Source organism: Rhodamnia argentea, chromosome 11 (genome assembly GCF_020921035.1).
Source record: "Rhodamnia argentea isolate NSW1041297 chromosome 11, ASM2092103v1, whole genome shotgun sequence".
NCBI classification, from domain to species: Eukaryota; Viridiplantae; Streptophyta; class Magnoliopsida; order Myrtales; family Myrtaceae; genus Rhodamnia; species Rhodamnia argentea.
The window spans coordinates 4,329,510-4,355,701 of record NC_063160.1 but is presented as its reverse complement, the minus strand read 5'-3'; the positions used below and the strand labels follow the sequence as shown (position 1 = coordinate 4,355,701).

General features: G+C 39.4%; 2 protein-coding genes across 9 annotated transcripts; one reads left to right on the top strand and one right to left on the bottom strand.

The window, feature by feature from the left end:
- LOC115739396 (mechanosensitive ion channel protein 2, chloroplastic-like) lies at positions 1–13,042 on the top strand. 8 transcript variants are annotated; one of them, XM_030672458.2, is made up of 15 exons: positions 3,613–3,748; positions 4,216–4,343; positions 4,435–4,494; positions 5,394–5,403; positions 5,488–5,545; positions 7,535–7,658; positions 7,751–7,848; positions 7,950–8,063; positions 8,259–8,319; positions 9,231–9,380; positions 9,467–9,577; positions 9,759–9,926; positions 10,023–10,136; positions 10,518–10,574; positions 11,890–13,042. In XM_030672458.2, the coding sequence occupies exons 2-15, from the start codon at positions 4,266–4,268 to the stop codon at positions 12,814–12,816; spliced, it is 2,130 nt and encodes a 709-aa protein (XP_030528318.1). In that variant the 5' UTR covers positions 3,613–3,748; positions 4,216–4,265; the 3' UTR covers positions 12,817–13,042. The 8 variants fall into 8 exon arrangements, with proteins under 8 accessions (XP_030528319.1, XP_030528317.1, XP_030528318.1 ...); XM_030672459.2 differs by lacking the exons at positions 3,613–3,748; positions 4,216–4,343 and adding an exon at positions 1–93; XM_048272370.1 differs by having other exon boundaries at positions 5,394–5,545; positions 7,754–7,848.
- Positions 13,043–20,007: 6,965 nt separating this feature from the next.
- Positions 20,008–25,904, bottom strand: LOC115739383 (O-fucosyltransferase 39). The gene is made up of 10 exons (XM_030672425.2): positions 25,583–25,904; positions 24,321–24,383; positions 24,146–24,227; positions 23,871–23,941; positions 23,263–23,351; positions 22,945–23,148; positions 22,080–22,347; positions 20,930–21,157; positions 20,633–20,830; positions 20,008–20,524 (listed from the first exon to the last, which is right to left on the bottom strand). The coding sequence occupies exons 1-10, from the start codon at positions 25,691–25,693 to the stop codon at positions 20,315–20,317; spliced, it is 1,524 nt and encodes a 507-aa protein (XP_030528285.1). The 5' UTR covers positions 25,694–25,904; the 3' UTR covers positions 20,008–20,314.
- Positions 25,905–26,192: the final 288 nt, after the last annotated feature.

Sequence of the window (26,192 nt, the reverse complement as noted above, 5' to 3'; positions counted from 1 at the left end):
TGACTGTAACTGAGAATGCCTCTGGCTGGCTCCATGTACTTCTCCCATAATTTGGGACTTCCCAAGGACAGGGGCCGCAATTATTTGTTGAAGGTACATAACGTGTAATTTGTGACCCGTGTTTATTTTTCTGCGGCGGGTTGTTCTGGTAATCTTCAATTATCTCTATGTTTCCCCATTCCAGAGCTGAGGTGGAAGAGGCAACTTGTGCATAGGGTGTCTCTCCTTGTCATCACGTTCTTCGGTAAGTGACTTTGGATTTTAATGGAAACTTCTGTTGATCATAGAGCGCATTTTCTTAGTTCTGTGGCAGTGGTACAGGAAATTTGCGGGATAAAATTCAGTAGTATTCATGTGAAATTATTGTATGTAGGGGCTGAAATGGGTTGCACAAGGCTACGATTACATGAATTCACATTTCATCGAGCTTATTGACCGAGGCTTTCTTTTAATCAACTGTTTATCAAGAATAAGCTTAGAGAACAAATCAAAAGGAGAGATTAGAACAGTACGATAAAAGAACTTAGAGGGGTGACAACCACTTAATGGCAGGAGCTTAACAATATGCACGTACTGTATAAATGGCTCAGCTAAATTTTTCCATGCTAGCACATTTAATTTTTGGTCACTTTGTTTCCGACGTTTTTCAGTCTTGTAGGCAGTAGCACTGATAATGGCATAGAACCGGTTGACAATACACAGCAGTGTTCTAACGTGTAGCATTTTGCAGCTCTCTACATCCTGGAAACATGAAATGACAGTAGTCAATTCTGTTATTTCAGTTTGCTTCTGGTACCTCTTTTCATCTAGTTACACTGCTTTACCATGAGGGTGACCTTTTCTCAATTAGTACCGCGCGGGCTACTTAGTAGTGAACTATCATACTGAAATGCCATGGAGCATCCTCAAATCTTTGAACAAGCACCTTGAATTATTTCTTCCGTTCTACATTCCAGTACTGTACAGCTAGTTGGTTATCATCTTAGCAAGGGGTGATCTTCGCTTTCTCAAGTTAGACACTTTCTGAGAGCTATTGCTAGAGGAGCTTCAATTGAGGACTTTTGTGTCTTACATCTTAAACCATTTTGCGGCAAAATTTTATCTTTTGTCAATCGTAGAGATATATTAACTTGTTCTCATGTTGAGAATCTAAGTTGAATAACTGCTGATTTGAATTAACAGTCGATTTTCTTTAAATGGCTTGACTGGCATGAATTTTGGAATACGGCTCAACCTCGAAGTATATATGCTCCGGTATGTGCTGCACAAAATACATACAGTGCTTTTAAATGCTATTCTTTTTTAGGTCCAAGGAATTTGCAAGAAAATTCACTACTGAATACTGCAGCTGCGGCATTGTCCAGGTAATCTCTCGTGATGTATATGAACTTGTCATCTCATGTTTTCGATGGTCTCTTCCTCTAGCCCCAACCACCAGAAACACACGTACACCCCCACCCGCCCACCTTTCTTTTCCAAGTGATGTCTATGTTATATTCTGTCACAATGTAGTCCATCGTACTTAACATAGATCTCCCTGAACACATAACCTATGGCATCACCAGCATGAGTGCTGCATAGCACTTTGCCCGTGGTTAAACAACAACTCTTTATCAAGCTCCTGACACACAGCTGCTCCTTGGTATTTCTGCAGAACTAGTTTATCAGCAGTATCACTGATGTTCTTCATGCCCTGCTTAGCCATCAAACTGATTTTGGTTTCATGTTAGCAGAGAAAAGAGCATAATCTCTAAGGCATGACTCCAATTTGAATGTCCAAAGCATTAGTCTGATATTCAATGCTATGAAGGATTAAAATCAATTCGTTCTCATGCATAGCTACTTTTGACAACTAATGCCATGACAGCCAACATGTTGCAACTATTGGAAAATATGATTGAAATGAGCAATAGAATCAAACTTTGAGTCATGATGGCACTCTTTTAAGGATTTATTTATCCCACAACGTTTCTAATGGTTTCGGCAAATATTCTCCGGGATACAACAAAGTCTCAATGAGAATAGCATATAGTAATTCTCATATTTTTCCAAGATTTCTCAAGGGAAACAATTGGAAACAATAACCGTGTATCTTTTGAAAAAAAACGAAAACTGAAGTCCTTGTTCTAAGAATAAACAAAATCTCTTAATATATAATAGCCTTAGATAGACAGCTTTTCATATTTCAAAAAAATATGAAAAGCTGTCTAACTAAGGCTATTATATATTAAGAGATTTTGTTTGTTCTCCGACAAAAAAAAAAAAAAAAAACACAACTGTTCGTGTCCAAATAGCAATTAATTTCGGACACACCACTTCGTGTTTGAAATAAACTTGCCTCGTCTAAAAAATTGCAATTCTCCTGCACGCGAATATGGTAGAGTCTAGCCCACTTGCCCATTTCTCTATTTTAAAATACTATAGTGGCCTTCTAACTAATAAAGTGACTTGTACTCTCGCTTCCATCTTACGTAGGATTAGAAAAAAAGGCACTTTCCTTGTTTGTTTTGCAAACAAACTTCAACAGCAATCATATTACATATCCCGAAGGGTTTTTGTTACCGCCGCAAACGTACGTCGAGTTTGGCGTGAAACACAAATTAAACCGTCGAGGACCAAACTGAACCAAACATTTATTATGCTCCGGTTCAGTTTTTTTTTTTTTCCTCAGGTTCTGGTTCAGTTCAGCAGGCCTTTTTTCATTTAGGATGGTTCCCAAACCAAACCAACCACGTTTCGCAGTTTATTTTCGGGTCGACTTTTTGGAACCAAACCAAACCTTATTACCCGTTAAAATCTTTGTAAAGTGGGCTGGCTTTTATGATATAAAGTAGCTTATGTTGTCACTTTCTGTCTGTGATTTGCGATGAGTATAATGTTTGGTTTCTTCATGAAAGCTTAACCCAAAGAAAGAGGAGCATAGAAGTAAAAAAAATTGGTTTGGTTCCAAACAATAACTAGGTTTAGTCTAACTTCATTTTTTCTTCGAACAGTATTGACGCGGTTTGGTCCGATCTAGCACCCAGATTGAACCAAACTGCGCCATGCTCACCTGTATTTCCCCTTTACGTTTACTCTACCGTTGGTATTGGTATTGACCACACAAAATTTTTACGCGAAATCTAAGCATGAGGTCCCCGAATTCGAATTTTGAAAAGTCCTACGGTTGGCCGCCATCTATATTTTCACGGTTTAGTCGTTAGTTAAAATCCAATGAAGTATATAGTATTAGAATGTTGGAAGATTAAATCAGGACTTCATTTTTACCCAACCAGTTATTTTTAATCAGGTAAAGATGTCCAATTGTCAATTTTCAACCACGTCTCAAGCTTTAATAGGATTTTTCAAATCTAGAAACACGAATCTGCCCCGAAATTTGAGATCCGGCTCCAACATTTAGGATCCGAGAACCCGATTTAACATGACCGTATAGCTGTTCCGTCCCACTTCAGCCATTCAGGTATCCGTTAATCAAAGCAGGACACGTGGCGACAAATCCGGCACAGAGATGCGGGGCCCAATCGAATAACCGCTTCACAATTTCCCTCATTTTCATTTCTAAACGAAAAATATAAAAACCAAAAAAGGAAGAAAAAGGGAAAAAAAAACGCCCGCGCACCTCTCTCTCTCTCTCTCTCTCCCCCCCCCGAGCTCAAGCCTTCAGAGCTTGCAGAAGACGCCATCGAAGCTTCCTCCGGAATCTTCGAACTCGCCGCTTGGTCTCCGCCGCCGCCGGCTTTTCGTTCCGGTAATCGGCTCGCTTTGTTTGCGTAGAATCATTTGCCAATCGTATGATCGTCCCCTTTTCCTTGCGATCACGACGCTTCTAGTTTCTTGCTTCATGCTTTTTGGCGGATTCAATTTCGTGATCGATTCTTCCGTCGTTCTCGCGACGAGTTTGTCGGTTTCTTACCGACGTTTGATGCTGACCAGGGTCTAGTTTCGGCGGACCGATGCTTACCTTTTGAAATGGGCTTTCAGCTTCGATATGTGGAATGAGTCTTTTACCCTGTTGTGTTTGTGTTGTTGTTGTTCTTAAATTTGTCATCCTTGTGGAGAATATCGGCTTGTCAGAACTGTTTGTTGATGGTTGAGGTTGACTGCAGCAGAAGGGTTGATTCTCGGCAACGTGCTTGTTTTTGTGGGGTCATTACCCTTTCCTTTCTTTTCCAGTACGTTTCGGTGCCTGAAGATTTCTCTACTACTTGTTTGCAGCTTGTAAATTTTTGTTGGTAGTTCTAGCCATCAGTTGACTGCAGCTGAACATGTCTCTGGCCGGATCCATGTACTTGTCCCATAATTTGGGACTTCCCAAGGATAGGGGCCGCAATTCTTTGTTGAAGGTACATAACCTGTAATTTCGAACCCGTGTTTATTTTTCTACGGTGGGTTGTTTTGATAATCTTCACTTATCTCTTTGTTTCCCCACTCTAGAGCTTTGGCGGACGAGGCAACTTGTGCATAGGGAGTCTCTCTTTGTCATCACGTTCCTCGGTAAGTGACTTTGGATCTGATTGAAATTTCTGTTGATTATAGAGTGCATTTTCTTAGTTTCTATGGCAGTGGTACAGAGATTATACTGGATAATACGAGTAATTACATGTTTTGGATGCCCGCCCATAAATGTTCTTAAATTAAATTCAGTGTTATATGCCTTTTTATCAAGGATAAGCTTAGAGAAAAAATAAAAAAGAGAGATTTGAACAGTATGATAAAAGAACTTAAAGGGGCCACAACTTAATGGAAGGAGCTTAACAATATAGGGATACCAGATAAATGGCTCAGCTAAATTTTTCCATGCTATTGCATTCTAATTCTTCATCATTTTGTTTCCTACATATTTCAGTCTTGTAAGCAGTAGCATGATAATGGCATAGTACCTGTTGACACTACACAGCAGTGTTCTAATCTGTAGCATGTTGCAGCTCTCTACATCCTGCAAACATGAAATGACAGAGAGTAGTCAATTCCGTTATTTCCATTTACTTCTTGTGTGCCTCTTTTCATCTAGTTACACTGCTTTACCACGAGGGCTACCTTTTTTTATTACTACCATGAAGGCTACTTAGTAGCGACCTCTATGGAGCTTCCTCAATCTTTAAACAAGGGACTCGAATCATTTCTTCTGTCTTCTAAATTGCGGTGCTGTACAGCTAGTTGGTTATCATATTAACAAGAGGTAATCTTTGCTTTCTCGGGGTAGATACTTTCCGAAAGCTATTGCTAGAGGAGCTTCAATTGAGGGTTTTTGAGTCTTACATCTTAACCATTTTGCGGCAGAATTTTGTCTTTTGTCAATCATAGAGCTATATGAGCTGTGCTCATGTATCTAAGTTGAATTACTGCTGATTTTGAGTTAAAATTTAATTTTCTTTAAATGGCTTGACTGGCAGGAATTTTGGAGTACGGCTCAATCTCGAAGTTTATATGCCCCAGTATATACTGTACAAAATACATACAATGCGTTTAAATGCTATTGTTTTTTAGGTCCAAGCAATTTGCATGAAAATTTGCTAGTGAAGACTGCAGCTGCGGCATTGTCCAGGTAATCTCACTTGATGTATATGAACTTGTCATACATGTTTCTGATGGTCTCTTCCTCTACCCCCTAACCACCAAAAAACTCACACCCACCCACACACACAACCCCCACCCCCCCCAAAAAAAAAAAAAAAAAATCCTTTTACAAGTGATGTCTATCTTAAGTTCTGTCGCAATGTAGTCCTTTTAATTTGATACTCTTTTGGATGCCCAATTTTTTACCTTGTAATATAACGACCATTGTACTTAAACCCGTTGCATCACCAGAATGAGAGGTGTATAGCACTTTGCCCATGGTTGAACAGCAATTCTTAATCAAGTTCCTAACACACGACTACTCCTTGGTATTTCAGCAGAACTAGTTACTCAGCTGTATCGCTGGGTCTCTTCATGCCCTGCAGCGATCAAACTGATTTTGGTTTGATGTTAATAGAGTATAGAGTATCTCCAAGGCATAACATCAATTTTAATCTCCGAAGCATTGGTCTGATATTCAATGATATGAAGGACTGGAATCAATTGCTTCTCATGTATAGCTACTTTTGACAAATAATGCCATGTCAGCCAACATGTTACAACCATATTCCAGATTCCCGAAGGGTTTTTGGTACCGCCTCAAGTGTACTTCTACTTTGGTGTGAATAACAGCTTAAACTGTTGAGAACCAAACTGAACTGAACCATTATTACGTTTTGGTTCAGTTCAGCAGATCCTTTTTTTTATTTAGAGTGGTTCCCAAACCAAACCAAAATATTTTTCGAAGTTCAGTTTGGGGTTGACTTTTTGGAACCAAACCAAACCTTATTACCTATTAAAATCTTTATTAAATGGGCTATCTTTTATGACATAGAGTAGCTTATGTTTTCACTTTCTGTCTGTGATTTGTGATGAGTGTGATGTTTGGTTTGTTCATGAAATTACTTCTCTTTTGAAACTAGTTTAGTAAAGTTATGCTCATGAATGTACCCAAAGAAAGAGGAGCACAGAAGTCAAAAAAATGGTTTGGTTCCAAATGATAACTAGGTTTTGGTCTAGTTTCATTTTTCCTTCGAACCATAAATTTGGTTAAGACCGGCATCCAGACTGAACCTAACTGCTCTGTGCTCACCTATATTTCCCCTGATCTTTCAACATGTATTGCAGCACATATGACTGTCCAGAACTTGGGTTGAGACTATGAGCAATATATTTTCATGGTTTCTTCATCTATAGAATTCATCTTCCTGTGCAGTCTTCTCAATGGGGTTAATTGTTCACCGGTGCTTTTAAAATCTGATTGTACTTGCCGGTTCAACTGATTGACTGAGAACAGTTTACGGCCCGGTCCATTTTGGTACTTGTGACTGTTTGGGGTCCAAAACTGGATTGGAAACGGCATTGATCTGGTTCATCCAGAGACTTGAACTGGCAATGACCTCGGTTTCGAACGGCTTGTCTTTCCTTGGAATAACAACCTCTCATATGCCTCTGTCTATTGAGGTTTCGAACTGGGGACATGTAAGCCGCAACAATGGGCTCTCTGTGTTTGTAAGCATCAAGCCAACACAAAGTTAATGTCTTTACTAATGAGAAGGAAAAACAAAAAAAGATTCTTGAACCACAACAAGTCAGTTGGCTGTTCTCTCAGCAGTCCGATTGTGAAAACACTGCCTTCAACTTGAGATGCTTGAATGGTTGCTGTTGAGAATGAAGTTCATTAGGCTATAGCATCTTACTATTGGAAAATGTTTATATGGATCTCTTGTACTTGCATCCAAAATGTATCTTTTCATTTTTTTGAGAATTATAAATTGTGTCAACATCACATTACATTTCATTATGCTCTTATCTTATTTAATCTACTTTTTATAGGTTCTTCTTTAGCATTTTATCTTCCATAGTGTTCCATATTGTTGTTTCTAGAAAGTTGGCTTCTTCCTTTCTTTCAATTTTGTCCTTTCAGACGAGAAATACTAAACTGCTGTTAACTTTGGTCGATAGATGTTTGTTGCAGGCCATTCAGTGTTATACAAAGTAGTCCTGTTACATTAAAGTTGGTTGCTGCTATCAGCGTTGTTGTCTTTGCTTTGTGGGGGCTTGGTCCGCTTATGCGCCAGAGCCGACGATTACTACTTCATGTACTTTTGACTGAAACTCTTGTCTTTATGTCCTCTTACTTTCAGCTTGACTCATACACATCTAATATTTGAAGTTCTTTTCTTGACCTCAGAAGAATGACAATAATTGGAAAAAGAGCAACACATACTATGTGACAACTTCCTATCTTCAGCCTTTGGTACTTTGGATTGGTGCAACAATTCTCAGCAGGTGACCATTATGATATGTTTTAATCCAAGCGGAGAGAGGCATTTTCTTTGCATGGGTTAGTTTTCATTCATCTGTAATTGCACCGACAATGACTGTTTCAGAGCGTTGGATCCAGTCGTATTACCAACAGAAGCAACCCAAGTCATTAAGCAACGGCTTCTGAACTTTGTGAGGTCATTGTCAACAGTGCTAGCTCTAGCCTATTGTTTGTCAAGGTGGATCTTTTTCCCATCCTTATTTCTCTACTCGAGTTGGTTGAAACTTGTTTATTGACTTTGAGCATACTGAAGAAACTGTTTGCCAGTGGTGGTGTGTGTGTTCTTGGCCTTTCATGACATTAATTCTTTGTAGCTTCAAGTCCCTCTAGATTTTCCCCTAATGACTAATGTATAGATGAACTTTTGTTGCAGCGTGATTCAACAGACACAGAAGTTTCTCATGGATAAAAATGATCCTAGTGATGCAAGAAATGTATGTATAATGTCTTCTTGTAATGCTCTGCAAAATTAATTAACATCTGTATAAGCAACATGAGCTTGCAGTATATGCTAACACTGTTGGATTGTCTTGACTGTCTGATTAATATTGTAGCTGACATGTCATATTCTTTTTAGTGTAGTCTTAACATATGTCAAGTAGTTTCAGTTTGTATTTCTCCTTCCTCAACATCTTTTATGTATCTCTAGATACCCTACTTGATTAGGTTCAGTAGTAGACTGGCAACAATAGATATTCCAATTCGTGGAAGTTGCAAACCCACTTGCATTTTCTTCTGATTCCCTCTCGTGAGTGAAACAAGAAGATAAAATAATTCTTAGTAAGAACATTGATACTAGATTTATTTGCTTCAAAGAAAGCAATTCTGGATGTAAGAGAAGATGCGATACTCTCAGGTCAGTGTGTCAACTTTCAAAAATATTGATGATCTACTTGATGGCTTTGGCTGGGATTATTTGGTTCAAATATTGATATTTGATTTGTAATCTAATTTAAACAGCTCATATTCAAGCCACTTGTTTGAGCTAAAAGCTTGAGATGCGTTGATTAGGAACTTGATGAGGACTCCAGTTCTTGTAATCCATGCCATATTATGACGGAGGGTTAATAGCTAAACAATATATACCTAGAATTATCTCCCATCTCTGTCCAATGTACTACTTGTGAGTAGAGGATTTTTTGAAGCATGAATGTTGAAAGCATTAAGCTAGGAGCTCGGAGAAAGGTGGCTGGAATTTGTTATATCAGTTCAAGAGGAACTAGAGCTGTCCACCTCTTGCTTTAGTTTTTCTCTTTCTCACTTTTGCTCAAAAAAATTTCATGAACCACATTAAAATTACCATCCAGAAACTTCATATTAGTGTTTTTTTATCTCCTTTGAATAGATGGGTTTTCAATTTGCGGGGAGAGCTGTATATACTGCAGTATGGGTTGCAGCTGTTTCATTATTCATGGAGCTGCTAGGGTTCTCTACCCAAAAATGGCTTACTGCTGGAGGTCTTGGGACAGTATTACTGACTCTTGCAGGACGTGAGGCATGTGCCTACTTATTTAATATCCTTGAATTTCTTTTGTTGCCGTGTTTTGATAACCAGAAGTAACTCCGTTTTGTTCTTGTCAGATATTCACTAACTTCCTCTCTAGTGCAATGCTTCATGCAACTCGTCCTTTCATTGTGAATGAGTGGATTCAGACAAGGATAGAAGGCTATGACGTTTCTGGTACTGTTGAGGTCTGTCTCTATAATGAATTATTGAAGAGCAAGAGTAAAAAAAGTATACTATAAATATATTTTGTTATAAATGCAATTGACCTTATAAGGATTTCTCGCCACACTACGTTAATAAAGTGATTCAAATAGATGTGTAGTGAAAAGAATGAGCTCATACTTATTTGTGTTTCTCTCTGGGCAGCATGTGGGATGGTGGTCCCCAACAATCGTGAGAGGTGAAGACCGTGAAGCAGTTCATATTCCAAATCACAAGTTCACCATGAATGTTGTTAGGAACCTGAGCCAAAAAACTCATTGGCGGATTAAAACTCATCTAGCAATCAGTCACTTGGATGTCAGCAAAATCCACGTGAGTTCTTCCCTAAATAGCAGTTGACTTCTATGTCCCGCCAGATTACAGAAGTAATATGCTTTTCTTACCAACTTTAGGTTCTTCCTTTCGCAGAATATTGTTGCTGACATGCGCAAAGTATTGGCAAAAAATCCTCAAGTTGAGCAGCAGAGGTTGCATAGAAGAGTATTCTTGGACAATATTAATCCTGAAAATCAGGCTCTGTTGGTATGTGATGTGTCTTTACTGCCAAGACTATAAATGCTATGTGTTGATAATGACTTCCGTGATATTTTCTCTAATGAATTTATGGTGATCCCTATCTGCGAATTCTAGTAGAGCTGCAACTATTAGCCCAAACTTATAATTGATGCTTTTCTTTAATAGGTTAATAAGGTTTATCTGATTACTGAGAATCTGCAATCAATGTGAATAACTTTACTAGAATACTTCCATTATCTTCAATGCCTAAGTGCAGTGTGAACTGTGAAGTTGTGTTTTTTCAATTCTTGTAGTCTGTTCTTTACCTGGCTTATGAGAGAGCATACATTGCCAAACATGACTATATAAGCAAAGCTTTGTCTTATTCAAGTAAAATTCCTTTTACAGATCTTAGTATCCTGCTTTGTGAAGACGTCACATTATGAAGAGTATCTCTGTGTCAAGGTGAGATGACTTCTCTCTGTATGTAACATTCTATAATAGCTTAACCTTGTCTATGAGCTGTAGTGGAAACAGAAACAGCTGAATATGTTGTCAGTTCTGGCAAAAATTATAAGCTTGACCATTTGCAGTGGTCAGACACCTGTGAGAAGAAAAACCATAATGAACCTACTGTTAAGTACTAGGAAATTCAAAAGTTTAATATAACCACAGATTAGACAATTTTTCTTAGGAGTTACATTGGGACAGGATTTCGTTCTTCTTCCTAACACCCCCTCCCGGCCCCAAAAGAAACCCACAGGCACGCACACAACCACTCAAAACAGAAGAGCACCACAAGGTTGTTTGCCTTTTGGTTGGACCCGAATTCTCGTGCGCTATATGACGCAATAAAGAAATTGATGTTTACTTAGGACTTGGCTTGTTGCATATTTGAATAGAATAAATTTTAACAGGCTCACAAGATCCAGATATGGGAGAAAATGACTTGAGTAGCAGCATCTTTTGCAATTCTATGACTTCATCATAAGCACTAGAGAGAATCTTGTAAAAACGGTTGGATTCTCAATACTTTGTAAACAAGTTTGAAAAGTCATTTGATGGCTGCTTTTGATATGTTTGCTCTTACCTTTTTTGCGTGCAAGTACAATTGGAATTGGTAGGTGTTGTTCGATAAAGTTAAAGATATACCTAAACTATCAAGGGTGAATGACTGAAAGTTGTTGAGTTTTGGATAAATTAAAACAAGAATGTTGCAATTTCACTGTTATTTCTTCGTTGGAGATAACTATAAGACATCCTTATTGCTTACTAGCTGTCTTTGTTAGTTTAAGCGAACCAGAAATGCTACTGTGAACATAGCAAGTCAACTTATGAAATCTGTCGGTACATGCGGGTATCCGTCAAAGGTTGGAGAGCTTGTCCAAAATGAAATAATCCTATAGGGGTCATAGCGGGTCTTGAAAAAACAAAAGCAGACATGTTATGGTAGTTACTTGAGAAAAATTATGTATTTGGATTTCCTTTTTCTTTAGTGATTTATTTATAAATAATTGCCATGAAGAACACTCAATTTGCGATGAGCATCATTTTAATGGGGTCTACATTGCTAGTTAAACCTCTCATAAGCATTGTCTTGTAAGCAGAATTGCTTTTGTTTGACAGGGTCTAGCCATATCATCTGAATTCATTTTACAATTATCATGCCGGTTGCACTTGGTGTTGTTCGACTTATTCGCCACATGCATCTTTAATGGAGCTCAACAATAATTGTTGTTGAAATACTAATGCAAATACTTGGATGATCTCTGATAAACAGGAAGCCATATTGTTAGATTTACTTAGAGTAATAAGCCATCACCGGGCCCGACTTGCCACACCAATTCGCACAATGCAGAGAGTATATAGTGACAACGATCTGGAAAATGTACCATTCTCAGATGCAGGCTTCCCTCAAGGTGGAGTGGTGCCTAACCGTCCCTTGTTAATTGAACCCCTATACAAGATCAATGGAGAGGATAAAACAAAAGCTCGTGCCACTCGAACACCTGCTGGGGAGCAAGGTGGTAAGAAATTCACTCAGCCAACACCGGACACCACTGCAGATTCTAAGGCTGGAAACACACAGACATCCGACTCAAAAGTCAAAGATGTGCCGACTGCCGACCTTAAATTTGATACCAAGAACAAATCTGGGGGAAACATCGAGTCCAAGGAGAATAAGAAGAACAAAAGCACACCTGCTTCTGATGAAAAAATAGGGGAGAACGTGAAGAGTAAGGCAGTGTCAAAGCCCGTCTCAAGGCTGAATGCTCAGGTTGCTACTCCTAGTGTTGAAGCTAAACAGATGGACTCAATTCGTAATAAACTCGCTGAAGAAGTTAGCGATGGCGAGCAATCTAATGTTGTCCATCCCGCGAAAAGCTTACAAAAGAGTGAGGCCATGTCTTCTTCTGTTCCCACTTTAGGAGCTGACACTGATAAAGAAGCCGGGACAGCTCCTCAATCAAACCTTGAAAGCAAGAAGATGGTCTCACAGCCGCCTGTCTCAAGGCCTGGTTTGGAAGACAATATAGTTCTCGGTGTTGCATTAGAAGGGGGAAAGAGAACACTCCCTATTGAGGAAGAGGTGATTCCTCCGACTAACGCAGGTTTAATAGATTTAAATGCCAAGAAGAACAAAGATGGTTCAGTTCCGGCATCTCCCAGTAAAAGTTCCACTCATCAGAAGCACCAGTTAGATTGAAGTTCTACTGTTGGTTGCTTTGGTTCGCTGCTGACTGTTGCCGACAAGCTAATACCATGGTAATTCTTTTGTCCTCTTGACTCTGTTGCTTCATCCAACAATAAGCACATATTCTTAGAGTATCATAGTAAAGAATAATCACTTGAGACCATTGCATGTTTGATCCATGTAGAGAAACTCGCTTTTTTTTCCCGTCTCTTCTTTACAGATTCTGGGCATTACTTTCTGATGCGTATAGTTTCTTTAGCTGATTTCCTACCTTGTTACTGTAGGGTCGAATTCTACTGTTGTGTATTAGTCACTAAATCTCTGTTGGATAAGAGAAGACCTCTAATTCCGCCCCCCAAAAAAAAAAGGAAAACCTCGGATGGGAAGCTGCCACCACAGAAGTACTGAATTCAAAAGTGAGCTAGTTGCCCAAGCGTGCAATCAAAGTCCGAATTATTCTAGTTGGTGAATGTCCAAGCATATTTTCCCTACCAAAATGAACATGAGAGCTTTATCGATCATGTATGACTTACGAATATTGGTAATACCTGAAATTTTTGGCTCGAAGATCATCTTTTGTATTTCGGAAAATTAGGGAGGAAAAGTTGTTGACATGTGATTCCTAAGCAAAAACACTTATACCTTTAGCATTTGCATTTCTCACTGTAATCTTCTGCACTACCAAGCTAGAGGCACTGTAGTTTTAAGATCACGAGTCTCGTAATGAAAACACTATTATCGTGGTCATCCGAGCTGGCAATTCCTTTAGGGATAATTACCAAAAAAATTCAAATCTATTACAATTGTGTCAATTTAGTCCTTTTTTTTTCTTTTATCAATTGAGTCTTAAATCTTTTACAATGATACCAATTCAGTCCATTTGGCTAGTTGGCGTTGACGTGGCAAATTTTGAATAATTTTTTAAATTTTTTATTCTTTTAAATAATTTTTTCTAATTTTCTTTTCTTTCCTTTTTCTTTTCTTTTGGTTTGGGCCTGCAACCTTCAGCCCTCGGTTGATGGGTGGCAATTGCCGGCCCAAACAAAAAAAAAAGACAATTATTTAAAAAATACAAATTGTTATTAAAAATTTGTAATGCTAAGACTGATTTGCCAAATGGACCGAATTAGTATAATTGTAAAAGATTTAGAACTCAATTAGCAAAAAAAAAAAAATTATAATTGAATTTGCATAATTGCAATAGGTGTGGGAGTTTTTTGGTAATTTTTCCATTCCCTGCTGTTATATCGGACATTTCTTGCCTCAATCCTTCTATGGATCCAGACTAAGCTAGCGGGAGCAAACAGACCATGATGAGGGGTAGACAAAAGCCCATATGGAGACCCACTAGGTCCCAAACGGAATCTTAATATTTTTATTTTTGCCTTTTTGGTCAAAGCTGGACACTAAAAAGGTTTTTTTTGGAATCTAGGACACTCAAAAGTTCGATACTTAAATTTTCAATACTTATTATTCACATTTGTCAAACAAGACCTTAATGAGCTAAATTCTGCCCATTGGGTTAGCTCAGGCCCCATTGACCCGAAGTGAGGAAGGGTAGATCTGGGCTGAAGCCATTCTCTTATTGGCCTTACATGCTTTAGATCTAGTCAATTTTATAAGAGAAGTGAGAAGATACCGAATACCGTCCAAAACTCTTTGCATCTTTACCACTTTGCATCATTACTTTAAGTACATCTCTACACACTGCACCAAACTCTCCGCCCTAGAAAAGACCAAACTGCTCTTGTTTGAAAAACATTGATCCTCCAAAATCTCCCATCAAACCTCAGCCCCAACCCCGAGCGCGCCCGTGCAACACGACTGCACTCACAGGGTCTCCATGGACGGCCTCAATGAGGTCCTCCATGGTCGCGAGCCGCCATCATGGCGTCCGTGGATGACCTCAGATCGAGGTTGTCCACGGTCACAAGGGATGCGAACCCCGGATTAACGTCGCAGCTGCCATGGACAATCTCGTTTGAGGCCGCGCAACACTAGCATGGCACGAGCTCGACCGAGAGTGGCTGATAACGGAAGAGGGGACTCACAGCGGGCACAGAAGGGAAAAGGGTAGTGGAGCTGAGGTCGGCGGCAAGACAGGTGGAGTAGGGTGCAGCGGCTTGGAGGCGTCGGCGGCAGTCAAAGGCGGTAGTGATCTTTAGGTTCGTGATGGTTTAGGTGTTCTAGGTATGGATGGGTCATTTTTTGAGAGAAAATGGCAATTTGCAAATGATTTCACATAAATAACCAACGTGAAGATGCAAAGCGGTGTCTAAAAGCAAAACTTATGATGCAGGCCGGTTTTTCCAAAAGTAGAGATTGCAAAGTGATCTTGAATTGAAAATTGGGTAGGATTTTTGGTATTTTATATGAAAAATCTGATATTTTATGGTCATGAGAAAGTAGGTGATCGCTGAGGCTCGGTCCTAAACCGAACCCACCAAACGCAACCTATCTATCGACTTATTAGTTATCAGGGAAAAAGGTTGGTAAGGCCCTGTCCTACCCATCTCTAGAGTGAAACAATGTCGACAACTTTGCTAATCAGGAATAATTGTCCAAAAAGTCATAAATATATTTTACTTTAATCAATTCAATTCTAAACCTTTCAATTTTATCAATTGAATCCTAAAGCTTTTCACATTTTGCCGGTTGAGTCTATCTAGTCAATTTTGATTGGAATTCGATGATTGATGGCACAACCGATGCCGACATGGATAATTATTAATAATAGTTTTATAATTTTTTTCTTTTTCCTTTTTTCTTTTTTCTTTTCCGTTCTTCTTCCTTTTGTTGCTGACCAGGCGACCCTAGCAAGGGAAGCCCTCGCCTATGGCAAGCAATGGTGACCCTCGCCCGGGCAAGACCGGTCTGCTTGGCCTTTGACAAAGGGAAGAAGAAAGGAAAATAAAAAGGAAAGAAAAAAAAACAAAATATTAATAAAAATATTTAAAATAATTAAAATAATATTACAAATTATCCAAGTCGGCTTCGATCGTGCCACATGAGGTGATCAATGTCCACGCTAGCAAATTTCGACCAAAATTGATCGGATGGACTCAATCGGTATAGTGCAAAAAGATTATGACTCATTTGACAAAATTAAAAGGCTTAGGACTAAATTGGCAAAAGTGTAAAAAGTTCTAAGATTTTTTGGATAATTTTTCCTCGCTAATTACGATGGAGACTGTCCGAAGCTGACCAAGGATGATTGGATATCCTCTTCTTTGCCCGAGAATGGCCTTTTCACTAAGGGTGTGTCTGTTCCAGGGAAAGTGCTTTCCGGAAATTGATTTTTTGAAATTTCACTAATTTGGAAAGCCGAAAATAACGGGTCAATGGAAAAAACTTTCTAGTCAACGAAAATTTGGATGTGTAAATTTAGGAAAATGAATTCCTCAATCTAAAGAGGTGAAAAAGCTTTTCAAATTCTGCTATTGAATTTTTAAATTTTTTAAAAATTTTATTTTAGTATCTAACATTTTATTATATTATGTTTTCTTTGTTTAACATTTTTTATTTTAACATTTGATAATATTATATTTCTTTTTTGCTTTCTTTTTCTTTTTTGTTCTTTTCCACCGGCCCTCGACAACGGCAGGCGAGCTTGGCCTTGAGCTTGTTAGATCTAGCCTTGAAGCCAACAGAGCTCGAGCTCGAAAATGACTTAGCGAGCTCAAGCTCCATCAGCCCCTGGCAAGCCTCAAGCTCGTCGACATTGAGGCTCGCCGGGATATGGCCTTGGAGTTAGCGGAGCTCTAGCTCGTAGCGACCTCCGCAAGCTCGAGCTCCATCGGTCTCTAGTGAGCCTCGAGCTCGTCGGCATCGAGGCTCACGGCGGCCTCAACAAGCTCAAGCTCCATTGGCCTCCGGTGAGCCTTGAGCTCGTCGACATTGGGGCTCGCTGGATCTAGCGAGCCTCAAGGTCGTCGAGCCGAGAGTCGACGAGCCTCGAGCTCCTAGTGACCTCTAGCGAGCCTCGAGCTCGTTGGCCTCTAGGCCTGCAAGGATCTAGTGAGCCTCGAGTTCGCTAGCCACGTCCTTTGGATGGTTGCTAGCCGTTGTCAAGGCTTGGCGACTTCCTGAGAAAGAAATAAAAAAAAAAGTAAAGAAAAAAATTTAAAAAATAAAAATTAATTTAAAAACACAATTTGCTGTTTTTTGCCCTAGTTAAAGTCATGGAGTTGAAATTATTTCCTAAATGAGAACCAAACATCAAAAAACATTATTGGCAACATTTTACTAAACAAAAAAAAAATTAATCATTTTCCTTGAAAGTGATTTCCTTTATCATCAAATTTTCCGCGAAACAAACGTACAATAAATTGGAAATGGCTTCTAATGCTTTTATCAACTTGGAGCAAATAGTTCTCAAATGCGAGACAGATAGCCTAGCTAGAAAAGGAGAGAGACATATACTCAATTTTAAGTGGATAAACAGAATTCCATACTCGAAAAGTCATAATAAATGAAATTCGTATGTACAGCTTGGAGGGAGATCATTCTTCCATATCTTTGGAAATCCTCCAAATTGAGCTTAGATATAACTCGCCTCATGTTGAGTATAAAGCATTGACAAACCAAAATACCCACCGAGCATTAGTTTTTCTGAAAAGAAGATGATACCGATAGATTTAAAGAAGTGAATAATGGAACGCTTGATTTACAATTAGGCATAAGGCCGATATAAGTATACATACAAAGAAGGGTATAAATGTAAATACATACACTAAAGGAAAAACCCTAGTCCTAATATATACAATGTATCTAACAGATCCAACTGCACTTTAAAATAAGCCTACCTTGTGACGACTTCGCAAAAAAAAAAAAAAAAAAAAAAAAAGGTAGCCCAGTAGAAAACTGGACAATATGTGATAGAAAGTCGCAGTATTTCCAATGATTAACTCAAAGAAGAACAGATATTGAATACAATAAGATGCGTCAAGAAGAAATATATTGGAGAATAAGATCGTTGTTAAATTGGCCGACATTTGAAGATGCAAAAAAATACTAAGTTCTTCCACACAATAACTATTCAGCGAAGACAGCCAAATCATATATCAATGCTTTGCAATACAGAATCGGGGCTGCTGTTGTGCTAAAAACAATTACTGCAGTTCTTTCAAGATGTATCTTAGAAGGAACTTTGGCCCAATTGTTTGTCCAAGTTCCGAACTCATCCCGGGCACAAATGACTCCCTTATGCAAATCTAAGAGGAGGGGAGAAAACTATGTTTGATCGTCCAGCAACAAAGGCACCTGGCCCGTATGCTTTGAATGGACTCTTCTCCTCGGCCACGATAAGGGGATTTGATATCAATTTGTCGTAGCACGCAGCTAAAACCCCGACACCTCGTTCGGAGACATCACCAAGAGCGAAGCGAAGCCTAGATCTGAACCCTCACGAAAAAATCCCTAAGAATTTCGGCCCTATTTATCGGCAATGTTCCAAACTCGTCACGATGAAGATGGATCTCTATTGTACAAAAGTTTCTAAAGAGGAAGCAAGAAAGCTGTGTCTGATCTCAGGAGTAATAAAGACACGGTCCGAATGGTTTAAATGGACTCTTTTCCTCAATTCTAATAGCAATTTGTTCTAACGAGGAGTCAAAAATCCGACATCTCATTCTGTGAGATCACCAAGAGTGGGAGCTCAACTCTGAGTATTAGAAAACCCTAAAAATTGTGATCTTAAGTATTTCAACACTTTATTTGGGTAAAGCTCCAGGCTTGTCACAACTTAGTTGAATGACTTTCTTTTACAAAGAGTTCCTCAAGACGAGGTAAGAAAGTTGTGCTTCATCTTAAAGCAACAAAGGCACCTAGCCTGGATGATTTAAATGAACTCTTCTCTTCTAACTTTTGGCTCTAATACCAAATTTACTGTGAGCGTGGAAGAAGCTTGACATCTCATTTGGGGAGATCACCAAAAAGCAAGCCCCAATTCGGGCATGTCAACATATCAAACTGCTTTCACTAACAAAACCCACTCCAATGAATTATGAACTAACCATGATGTATCAATCACGCGACATCACATCAATTCTCCAATATGAAGCTATTATCGTTTAACATCCTCACATGTCCATCTCCACAAAAATGTTGCTCCCTAATCGATTCTTTACCGCCCCCAAAAGAGAAAAGAAGTGAAATAGTTACTTGTCGGCACTCCAAGAACATGAAGGTGAACACAATCTAGTCTTCTTTATGAGGAAAGCATTGTCACATCTCTTGCGTGATGGGCTATATTGACAAGAGAGTGAATGCCCGTTGTCGCCTTCTCAACCGATGGTTGAAAACCTCAGCATGAATGCCGTCCTAGGCCTCCACGGGAAACATGTCACCTGGACCATATGAGATGGACCACCATTCATCTCATAGGCAGTGCATTTCATGACCAGATTCTAGCATTAATTACACATCAAGAATTGCAGCTTGGCAAGTCGCATACAAGCCAAAATTGGAATACTGATATGCATGAATTGGGGGAGTACATACGAACATGAAGATATTCATCATGACCAACGGGGGATTATGCAGGGACTAATTAATCAAACACGACTCATGCTTTCTCGATGAAGACCACGTTTTTCCCAGACCGGAAGCAAAACTTAAGGCGAAACCGGGTGGATGCGAGCTAGAGAAGTAGAAAAGAAAGATCGAGCTCATTATAGGCAAGATCCAATCACTACGATGCTCCTTTCCAAGTACAACCCTGAACCCATCAACAATGTCACAAAAGGGAAGTGTCAAAAAGCTCTATGAAAGCAAGTTGCGATCATTCAGTCATTTTCTTGACAAAGGGCGACGGAACTCCGTAAATCTATATTCAAGTGAATGATATCAAAGTTCAAAAATCGCCAATCTATCATAATGTGACCACAAGAAAGGAGTTATTCTATCACTAGCTTTCCTTAACTAACCAGTCAAAGATATTCAACTCGCCTATGAATAACGCTTTGCCCGTCGTCCATAAACCTTTTTCATTTTTCAGTAGACAAATTTTTGATTGAAACTCTCGCTCATCAAGAATGAAGAGAGACATCAATGGAACAATGAGGACTAGTCTCCTTGTGCAACCCACTTGCGCCAAAACCAAACCAAATAAAGCACGTTCATTTTTATGACTGTTCATCCAAATCATGTGGAGTTTTGAGAGAGAAATCGAAAGAATGCACATGGAACTATAGAAGATATAAAGCAATAATCTGTAGTATTATATGAGTCCAAATCTTTCTGTTCACAAATATATAAGGAAACCCAGAAGACGTCGACAAAAGCAGCCCTGTTTTCCGTATAAATCCCTCCTGTGTCCCGACCTCTACACTCCTCCGCGCTCTCCCTAAGCACAACATGGAAAGTAAAGTCCCACAATGACCGGGCAAAACAGGACCGCTTTTTTATTGACCAAATATTACATGCCACAAACAATAATGACACTGACATGCCGTATGGCCCCCTCCCCCAGTAATTCAACACTATAATGGGAAAAGAAGTAAAAATTAGATTACGCACCGCACATACAATCAGGAGCCGGATATGTGTATAGGGATTGTTTAGGCTTCCTCAATCTGATTTGACCTTGTCTGTTCTTATGCCCTTCAATGACCGCTTCCTGAAACTCGGACCAGCTGATGTTCTTATTCAAGAAGAGCTGACCCAATAGCGGCATGCTTGGCCTTATGGTCTTCATGTTCTCGTAGGTCCTGTGCCCCACCTGTTTACAGCACATACAAATAGTTATCGACCCACAGGAATCGTCTTGAATGAGCATTGCATGTGATTCTAACGACTGAAATGACAAATATGCAATTGTGAGACTCACCAAAGCATTGTGCATATTCCCTGGAGAAGCAGAGATGAAGATGTCGCTGTGCATGCTGACATAATAATCCACCGCAGCCAGCAAAGAGGCCTTCCCTTTTATCTGGACTCGCTCCTCCGCGGATGCGAGACTCTTTTTGTCCTCCATCAGTGGAAACATTTTCCTTAGTGTGGAAATTCTGGCTTCTCCGCCATACACCTGAAAAGGACAAAATAACTTTCAAATTTCCGTCACTAAGATAACTTCTATTATGCAGATTCTGGCGAAATATTAAACTGGTTTTTCTTCTGTTACCACCTTGTGGGAGGCAAGGTATAGACGAGTAGAATTGTCAAATCCCAATGCAGCAAGCAGCAATCCAATCTCTTCAGGAGTCAACGGGCAACGTCCTTGACTTCGCAGCTCTTCGTCAGTGAACTGAGAGTTAAGTACCCTTCCTTGCCAGATAACTTGCCGGTATTTTGCCAGAGCCAGTTTTTCAGCTTTACCCCCACCGAAATCACATGCTGAGTGTGCAGCCATATCCTATAGGTACGATATTAAATTAGTTAACTTGCATAAGAAACTTTACCTGCTCAAAGGTTGAGATCCATCCTTTCATGAACTACAATCATACTCGTAGACATAACAGACTGTTAAAGCAAACTCATGCACTTTGAACTTGCAAACTCATACAGATTATTAAAGAAAACTCATTCAGTTACTGCCCTAATTTACGTTCTAGTTCTAACTTGCATCCTTATCTCAAGTTTGAAAAGCAGGGGAACTAAAGAGCGCAAAATGGACCCAAGGTAGAACTGCAGCCCTAATATAGGTTCTAACTTGCATCCTTATCTCAATTTTGAAAAGCAGGGGAACTAAAGAGCGCAAAATGGACCCAAGGTAGAACTACAACCTCTGTGGGTGTTGTTGGGGCCTTGCAGCGCATGTAGAAAGCTGATTGGACTCGTCTTGGATTTTGGCAACAATAGAGTAGTAAATCGATAAACAACTTTAAAAAAACCTATTATATCACTTCGATGAAGCTGGTGGCTGTACAATTTAGCCAAAATACTGCCAAGCATTCTAACTGTCTTTCAAACTCAACACGCAGAGAGTATCAGACACCTATAACAATATGGAGCAGAAGCAACACAAAGAAGATGATCACTAGGGAAACTTTTAGACCAGCCAAAAGTCAGCCAAATTTGGGTGTTCATCACTCTACATGAGACATGCACAATAACTGTATCGCCATATACACTAAAAAGCAATGTTTTTCTGGGTATTCTCATCTCATTCGATAGGCTCAATCCTGAGGAAGGATAAGAACAATGTTATAAGTCAAGGGTCTTGAGACAGCAAAGTTCATCCTTTTGTGCTAGACGACGTACGCAGTATGATGCTGAACTTTCCAGAATGACTAGAACGACAACTGGTATCAAGAGACTCCCAAAGTAGGTAATACCTTATCGAACCGAAGATGTAGAACAACAAACTTCCCTGCTTCTTTAGCAGTGAAATCAGTGACCTCTCGCAGGTAGTTGCCAGCAGTTGCTCTACTATCATCAGATGGGTACCGGAGACGATTGACAAGAGCATCTCCAAGTGCTCTAATATGAGGGACAAAGCTCAGTGCTTCAAAGTTCACTTTACAACGCAATCGCTGAATGTCCATCGGCAAATTGTCAAAGGTCAAGCGATGCGAGAATGGGGCAATAGCAGCAATCCCGTAACTGCAAAATATTAAGGGATAGCAGGTGTTATATAAGTAAGATGAAAATAACTGTCTTTAAATGACTAATTGCTTTCCATGCATACAGGATACCAGATCCCTTATCACTACAAGTGGTGATTGACTAATATAGGTCATTCCATACATCTTACTGCATCTTTGCAGTGTAGGTTTACAAACACATCGAAGAAATTAGGTAAGCTTTGATTGATGTCCTATCAAATTACCATTTCAAAAATGTAAGTACCTGAGATCTTGTTTCTCAAGTCAATTTGCTGTTTTTTGTTTACAGAATTACATAAAATAAAAGAGCTGCAGTGGTTTCCCATGGTCAGAGCAAATTACCCTAAGCGAGTTTCAAAACCTATTGGCATAACACCAATTTGTGAGTGATATCCCCCAATCTATGTAGAGATAAACAATGCAACTTGTAAAGAGCAAAAATAAAAATGTTGATTTCAGTAAAGCAATTCATAAAAAATCAAGGCGATGCATGAATGGAAAAGTAGCAAATAACTATCATTGGCACTGATGCAGCAGTATAATTAACACCACAAGACCTAAGATGCAGAAAATGTAAGATTGCGTATCTACTAACCTCAGTAGCACAGGTGAGACATTCTCCAGATACCAGTTGACTGAAGCATGAACAGGTGCAGTCTTAATTCTGGTAGGGCGAATAGCAGTAGCATAGTAATCTCTTGTGCTCCAAGAGAAGTCATCAGGCAGATCTCTGACTATACGAATGTCATCTTTCAGTGCATCAATAAAGTGTTCGACATCAAATATGTCCCCAAATGAGCTGCAAACGACATTTAGCTTCACTTCATTATTTCTATAGATTTATGTTTTGAAAGAAGCCTATTTCTCAAAGGCAAAAGAGTTATCAAATTTTGAAGCTAGATTCTTCCAATACCTTGAATCTTGCCAAACAGGATTTACTTCGAGGTACGGAATAACTAATGTGGCATTCAGTATTTTAGCCACAGCAACTGCATCACATATCTGCAAAATGGCAATAAGAATTGCTCAACTCTTGGAGATTAAAAAAAAAGGGTGCTGAAATATAAGTCCGTTGACTTGGGCAATATTTAGTTATATAATGACGGCAAGCACACAACATATCTGTGATCTAAAATCGCAAGATGCATAAGTAATCAACCATGCAGGCTTGCCCAGTTAATTAAGTTTCGACACTAAATTTTGTCTCAGAGGCATAGTCATGGGTTTGAGTTTCAGAGAGGTAATTCCCTCAAGTCTGATGTGATCAGTCAGGGGCTCTAAAAGGTTCAAGTATCCCCACTTATAAAGGATGACCGCATGTGTTCACAAAAATAAAGTGAACATGCATAACCAATCGTTAATCTCTAGCCACATATAATTTCACTGAATTCTGCATTACAGAAAAGTGACAAGACATTATAATTTCTTCTTGCCATCTAAAATTACGTAAACTGGATCCTCCAAAGATTGCAATTTCTGACACCTCTGAAACTGGAACACTAGAAATTCTCAAGTACTTACCCCCATTCTCTGCTGGTTTAAGCCTCCATCTAGAAACACTTGAATATATCCCTGGCTTTTCTCAGGCAAGGCTGTATGTGAGACGAGATGTCAAAACAAAACAACATAAATTATCATCCTTCACCCCAAAAGCATTAAAACAAAAATGCAAATATAAAGTCAATGACCCAGGTTGCGGCTGCTCATGTATCCATCGAGCACTGTAATAATGCCGATTTACTAATTGGCAAGGAGCTACTACGACGAAAACCAAAATTCCATCTTCTATTACTTACAAGGAGTGTTTGTAGTCAGGATGCACGGTCTCAATCCTTGGCCACTCAATGGATTCCAGAGCTCGTTTTGTACTGAATCTGACTAAATATGGAAAAGAAAATGATCAGATCGAAACTAGCTATGAGCACTGATAAGAGCTTCACTACTTGACTTTTAAGCAGCCAACTAACTCACACTTTGGCGTTCCACAGCACTCTTAAAAAGATGCAAGTGCCTCGGCTTGGGAGCATTCCATTCCTGCGCAAAGCCCTTTTTTCAGTGCATACTATGATAAAAACTCCAGACAATGAATTCAGGTACATAACACTCAAAATTTATCCATCTATAGGAGTTCATCTCAGTTTTTGTGACCTTAAAGATCACAGGCCATAGCATTAGATAGAGATAGCTCCACAGCACTTACAGGCTGGTCAACTTGGACTTCTTGTCTGACCCAAAAAAAAAAAAAAAAAACTTGGACTTCTTGGAAGTGGTCACTTATTCTTAAACTGAAGTCAACTGGATCTTGAAGATAGAAACTAAAAGAAAGTAAAATTAGGCATCAAGCTTACACTTTTCTTTCCTAATCATCTTATGATCCATAACAACAACAAAAACAGAAACCAAGCATGATCCCACTATGCGGGGTGGGGTTGAACAAATAAGACCAGTGTTCATGGATTTGCTCATTCTTTAGCTTCCGATCCCAATCAAAAACCACTGATTTAAGCATTTTCACTTTGTATCTAATCAAGAAGAGTCACAGGAATAAACAGAACTAAATGCCACGAGGTATTAAACTCCTCCATGTCTCAGGTAAGCACTATGCAATTGCCATGATACTGAAAGAAATACTAAACAATTTGGACCTCATTCAACCCATTAAGTCATATTCTTGAGTATGGATGACCACCGTGAATGCCACGACATTTCAGTAAACGGAGTCAACTAATCCAACAAAAGGCAAAGACTTGTGAGTCCACTCTTGACAGAAAACCAAATATTTTTCACCCAATAGGATCTGAGCTCAATCTAGAGCTGATTCTATCACAATTAACGGGAAATACCAATTACCCATAATCGATTCTTGGGGTTGCGTTCAGAATATAAATTAAACATACTGAAGGCAATCAACATGCTACTTTATTACTCATCCAACCTGATGGTGCATAAGCATCGGACAAATTATTACTTTTAGAAAGAACAAAGATGAAGTAACTAACCACACACAAAAAAAAGCCTGCACATAAAATTATAGATTCCAAAATCAGTAGAAGGACCATTCATTCCAGGGGAAAACTATTTCTCCCCCGTTCAAGAAACGAGTTCAGGTGAACTGTAACAATCCACAGAGCATTCCCTACGCTAATAAAGCTAAAGACCAAATGGTTCCAAAACAAGAAAAAGAAAAAGGAGTGCTCTTGATGCAAGAAAACAATCAAGAAGCAGAAACGTACCGAGAGAGCAGAAGGCGAAGCGTGGCTCAGAGGACTGAACAAACTGGGGATGAAAACAGGGAGAAGCAAACCCAAGAGCCCAAGAAGAGTCCCTCCACTCTGATGCCTCATGTTAACCTCAAAGCCAAGCCAAAAAGCCTGAGATCTCGAAGCTCTCCCCCCTCTCTCAAACTTGGATTTTTTCTTGTTTTCTTTGATGTTGATTGAGGAAGCAGAAGCAGACGAAGAACCCTACTACACCTCACAAAAGCTTTAATGGAGGAGGCAGAGAGAGGCCACCAAACAGAACAACACCAACTTTAATCCCTCTTCCCCTCTCTCTCTCTCTCTCTCTCTCTCTCTCCAGTACGTCAGTGGGCATTGCTTTCCTTTGCTTTTTCGGTGGTTTTAGACAGAGAGAGAGAGTAAAGGTATCTTTCTGTCACATGACACCTGTACAACGCGGGACTGTATTGATGATGATGCAGAGGTGTGTCGCTATCAAAAGGGAGGGGCCTAACGGCGGGGACGATAAAAGGTGTAAACACAGGAGATCGCTGTACGAAAGCTGTAATATTTTAGCAGCATCCCATGCTGTAAACACAGGACCGTTGAGGGATGACCGATGTCG